This window comes from Pteropus vampyrus, unplaced genomic scaffold (assembly GCF_000151845.1).
Source record: "Pteropus vampyrus isolate Shadow unplaced genomic scaffold, Pvam_2.0 Scaffold583, whole genome shotgun sequence".
Classification (NCBI taxonomy): domain Eukaryota; kingdom Metazoa; phylum Chordata; class Mammalia; order Chiroptera; family Pteropodidae; genus Pteropus; species Pteropus vampyrus.
Window position 1 is genome coordinate 544,240 of NW_011889364.1, and position 5,610 is coordinate 549,849.

General features: G+C 41.2%; 1 protein-coding gene across 1 annotated transcript in view; it reads left to right on the plus strand.

Annotated features, from left to right (window-relative positions):
* The window catches only part of LOC111733593 (adhesion G protein-coupled receptor E2-like), a 32,377-nt gene that overhangs the window by 9,297 nt on the left and 17,470 nt on the right, over positions 1 to 5,610 (plus strand). The window contains exons 2-4 of the mRNA XM_023525616.1: positions 1,335 to 1,456; positions 2,080 to 2,194; positions 2,330 to 2,385. Of these exons, the coding sequence (XP_023381384.1) occupies positions 2,142 to 2,194; positions 2,330 to 2,385 (109 nt within the window). The 5' untranslated portion in view covers positions 1,335 to 1,456; positions 2,080 to 2,141. The remainder of the gene's footprint in view (positions 1 to 1,334; positions 1,457 to 2,079; positions 2,195 to 2,329; positions 2,386 to 5,610) is intronic.

Sequence of the window (5,610 nt, forward strand, 5' to 3'; positions counted from 1 at the left end):
TCAAAGTGAGAGGTAACAGCATTTATTTGAAATCTAAGAATAGCTCTTTAGGGAGCACCGATTTAGGCAGAAGCCCAAATAATGTTCTGATTAGGAGACAAAGGCAAGGGGTATTTATGAGAAAGGGAAGCGGAACAAATAAGGCATTTCTATCCATGCAGATAACAAAGTGATGTTAATTCTAAACGATGTGCTTAATTTTAAATCTGGTAGTCATCAGTCTTGTAGTCATAATATTTGCTTTCTTGTAAACCTTGTAAACAGTTCTTTGGGGTACAGTGTTGCCCTAGGTTATATTACATTATTTTTTACAGAAGTCACTAGTCACTAGTAAGTCACTAATTTCCTCAAGGAGAGGAGATTACACAGGGCGTAATGTCCAGGAGGAAAGGACAATCGAGGGTAGAACAGCTAAGAAGATTGAAGTTGTTTGGGGCAGTGGCTTCAAAGTGGGGAACGCATACCTCAGGGGGTCATGCAAGTCTACTAACGGGTGCAGCAAGAAATTCTTAAAACTTCTATTTGAATTTACTTTGATTAAAAATTAGATTGAGATCTTATTAATTTTCAATTTATGGATCGACACTGCAAATGTATAACCTATAAATAAATATATGTTATTGATACATACTCTAAAAACATTTACTATGTGTGCACCGTTGACACAGGACAATAAGCTCTAAGCTTACATCACCTCCAAATACCTAGGGAGGTGATTAAAACACTGATTCAGCTGTCACTTCTGACCCTGGACAGCACATCTTCATAGGAGTTTCCCAGGAATGAGTAGGAAGTGAGGAAGTATGGGTATCCAGCTTAGACGCTGATTTTTAGGGGTTTGTCGATAAAGGTAAGAAAGAGCAATATGGGTGGGGCGGGGTAGGAAAATGAAGAGAATATATATATTTTTAAATTATTTAATTGAAGAAATTATTTACAATTTTTCTACTTCCCCCAATCCCCCTCCCCCCTACCCTCTGGAAGAGAATATTTTTAAGGAATAAACAGTCGTGTTCGAATGAGTTTCAAAGATCAAAGCTGTGGGGTTAAAGGTTATTTCTCTGTCTGTTCATTTATTTTTCTAACTTTTCAATAGCGAATATATACTATATTGTGAATAAAATCGTAAAGTTCTACAAGAGAAAAGTAATAGTGAGGATAATTTATTAGGCTGCCATTCTGTTCTGCTTGATAATAAAGGGACTCAAGGAGGGTATAACAAAAGTCTAACATTTACGAAGCATTTACTGTGTGCCAGGCACTCTCTCCATGTGTATAGTCATAGACTCACACACAGTTAATGAGTAGGGGCTCTTATAATTCCCATTTTGCAGATGAGGACATTGAGGCTTCCCCAATGTCACAGCTAAAAAGTATCAGAGTTGGAGGCTGTGCTCTGGCAGTCTTGCTGTGGAATTCCCCCTGCCAACATCAATGCTGTGCCACACAGGGAAAGGTAAGGGGAGTCCTGTGCAGAAAGGACGTCATTAAAAAGGAAAGAATCCTCTCCTCAGGAAAAGTCAGGCTAAGAAAGTCATCAGTGACCAGATCTGTGAGTGTGACTCATGAATGTGAGTCTTAGGTCAGGAAAAAGTTGTAGGGCAAAAGAGGAAAGACAGCTGTTTCCTTTTCAGTTTTAACTAGCACTTTCATTTAACATCTCAATTAATCCTGCCAGTATCCTCATATAATAATGGCACTCTATTTTCATTTTTATTATACTCATTGTACAGTTATTATACTCATTATACAGTTGAGCAAATGGAGACTCAAAAGGGTTAAGTGACTAATCTAAAGTCACAGTCAATAAGTGGAAGAGCTAGCATTCAGATTTTGGGCCATCTAACTCCAAAGCCACTCTCCACTTGTATGTCTTGAAATAGGGAGATCACTAATTCTGGGAGAGAAATCCTGAAAGAGGAAGCAGATTTCTACTATTGTGGGGATCTGGGCAAAGGCACAGATCTGAGGACTTCCTCCTTTAGGACTCACCTCCTCCCTCCATTGGGAGAGGTTGAGGTTTCTAAGACATGTTCCTGTTATCAGCTCTCTGCATATATTCTGTTTCCTTACCTGTAGCATCTGAAGTTCTATGAAGGCTTGTGGCTGTTGGTGCCTGATTCCTAGGTGATGCCCGGGAGATGGAGGGAACAAGGCTGAGCCTCAGGCTCCATGCAAAGTGCAGGAACCTACTGTAAGGAGCCTGGGGGATGCTGTTGGATGCTGTGGGCTGCAGGACCAGAGACACCTGGTGGGGAAGCAGTGGCCAGGTGGACAGGGGTTGCCATTGGAGCTTGACTCCTATCACTTCTCTGTCTTTCTGTCCCAGGGCTTTCTGTACTGTTGCTGTTGCCATTGGGAGCTGCAGCCCTGAACCCTGCCCAGGTGAATCTGCTCAGCCAGCTCCATAAGTGACAGAAGCTGGGGAGCACATGCCAAGGTCTGGGTTCCTTCAGTAAAAAGAGGGAAGTGGGGAGAGGAGGCTTATTCTGAAGGCTTATTCTTCTTCTGGGGATGAGAATCTGTTTATTCTTCCTCGAATTCCCAGTTTGTTGAGCCCTTCTTCTTCTGACGGAAGCCACCCCTCCCCTCCTCCATTCTCTGGTCCCAGCTGACAGATGGAATCCTCCATTCCTAGGGGCTCCTGACCAGTCTCTAGCCCACAGAGTTCTGTGGTTGGAGGGGCCCTTGTTATTCCACCTTTTGGTGCCTCTGCCTGTCATCGTTGTCTGGATCTACATCTCCATCTGGGGAGACCCCCAGCAATCCCATGATAGGCTGTAAAGTAAAGAGACTGGAATGTAGTGGAGGGGCACATCACAGATTGTGGGGCTTCTGGAGTCCTCAGCCCTGGGAGCAGCACAGAAACACTTTTTCAAGAGAATACAGGTCAAAGGAAGAGTGAAGGGAGCAGGGCAATGGTGGTGTCATGGTGAAGAGGTATAGAGTGAAGAGCTCGGGCTTTAGAACTAGAGGACACTGGTGGTCTCCTCCTCCTCCTCCTCCTCCTCCTCCTCCTCCTCCTCCTACTACTACTACTACTTCCTTTTTCTCCTCTCTTTCTCTCTCTCTTGCTCTTGCTCTCACTCTCCCCGCCCCTGCTTCTTTCCTTCTCCACCCCCTCCTCCTCCTCTCTCTCTCCCTATTCACACACACAGACACACAGAGGAAAGTTCATGTGAGGACATGGTGAGAAGGCAGCCATCCACAAACCAAGAAAGAGCTCTCATCGGAAACAAACCCTTCCAGCCTTCAAATCTTGGACTTCCAAAACTATGAGAAAACTATGAGAAAATGAATTTCTGTTGTTTAAGATGCCCAGCTTATACCATTTTGTTATGGCAGCCTAGCGGACATGTACAAAACAAAGAGAATGTAAAAAGTGTAGGCAAAGAAAATCACCATAATTCCACCACGCAGTCTACTAGAAAAATTTTTTTTTGTTGGGTGTATGTTTTTCTCATCTTTTAAAACATACCAGGAATATCTTCCTTTTATCAATAAATATGAATCTAAAACTATTTTGAGTCTTGTTGAAGAATAAGAACACCTTTAGACCTGCCAGGATTTAGGGATGTTGGTGTAGCATGAGGGAGAGCTTTGGGCTGATAAAATAATTAAGTATCTTGACTGCAGTGAGTGTTACGGGAATCTACATGTGAAAATATGACATGGAGCTGAACACACATTGTACCAATGTCAATTTCTTGGTTTAGATATTGGACTATCGTTACATAAAAATGTAACCCTTGCAGGAAGCTGGGTGAAGGATATACAGTTTCTCTTAGTATTGTTTTTGCAACTTCCTTTAAACCTATAGTTGCTTCAGAATAAAGAAGTTTGTTAATAGATACTATATAAGCCTGTTCACTCTGAACTAAGTTCCTGTAGGGGCAAAAAGATCAGTCAAGTGTTTCTTCATGTTTGTGAGGTCTTCTCATATAAAAGGGATATCAAAATGACCCCAAGGGAGGCTTTCAGTATGAATACTAATAATTCTATGCAAATACTTAAAAATTAGAACTCTGAGTTTCAAAAAGTTAATCAGTGGACAAAACAGGGGCAAGAAAGTATCTAGACTAGCAGTTTCCTGTTACCAAATCTAAAGTACAAATCATACTTGAAACAAGAAGTCTTTGTAACATAGACCATAATAAGATGTCCTCTGTGGCTGGGATTGCTGGTGTCTGCACCATGAGAAATAGATATCTAAGGTTGCTGCCAGGTGGGTAGAATTATAATGATGGCAATGGACGACTGAAGTTATCTGGGAACTCTCTACCCAGTTGGAGAATTTTCTCTGCTCTTTGCTCTATTTCTGGTTTCCCCACTATCTCTGTAAGGGAAAGCAGGGAATAAATATTAAGAAGGGTATTAACTCAATTATATTCAGTTCTGAAAGGAGAAATTCTGAAACTAATTCCTAGGGCAAACTTGGAGACTTAACAGATTTCTCATTTTACCACCTGTATTCATCCAAATGCTCTAGGAAACAGAACCAATAGGATGTGTATATATACAGCAGATCCTCAGATAATGTTGTGTTCAATGTTGTTTTGTTGTAATGATTGATGAGATGCTGTAGGAACTTAACTCTTGTTTAGAGCAATTAGCCTATGGTAGAATTTATTTCATGATATGTCATTTTGCCACAGTTCTAAGAACCTATCAAAGACATTAAGTGAGGACTTACTATACATATTATTTTAAGGAATGAGAATGTGAAAGTTGGAAAGTGCAAAATCTACAGGACAGGTTGCAGGCTGGAAACCCAGGGAAGACTTGATGTTGCATCTCAAATTCGAAGGCAGTCTGGAAGCAGAAATCCTTCAAAGATCGCTTTTTTCTCTTAAGGTCTTCAGCTGATTGGATGAGGCACACTGGATTATGGAGAGTAATCTGTTTTACTCAAAATCTACTGATTTAAACGTTAATGTCACCTAGAAAACACTTTCACAGCAACATCTAGACTAGTGTTTGATCAAATGTCTGGGTGCTGTGGCCTAGCCAAATCGATTCATAAAATTAACTATCACAGTATCTAATCTATTTTTTTTTTCCAAAAGAGTACATAGCCAAAGTTTCTGAAAACTAATGTGCTAAAGAAAACATCATTCTTTAGTCTATAGGATCTGTGTGTCATGGAATGATTTGAAGGATACTAATGGTGATATATAGTAAAAACTTATATCAGCAAGGTGGACATAATTTTGATTAGCATTTTAAGTGAAAATAGGCACATTCCCTATCATTTGACCTGGGAAATATGACTTTTTAAGAGACTGGGCACATTTTGGAGAGAAAAGGCTTAGTCTTTGATTTCCAGTAAAGTACAGGAGCCTCGAGGAATCTGCTGGAAAGCTGAGGGCTGCAGGGCTAGAGCCACCTACTAAGGGGACAATGGCCATGCCAAAGAGGTTGAAATTGGAGCTCAACTTTCCTCTCTTGGTTATCTCTGTCTTTCTGGCCCAGGACATTTAGCGCTGCTACTGTTGACACTGGGCCATGGAGGTGAGTCTGCCAAGCCAGCCTCATTAGTAATGGAAAATGGGGAGTGCATGCTGGAGTGTGGGACCTCTCACCAACAAGAGGAAAAAGGAGGCTTGTTCT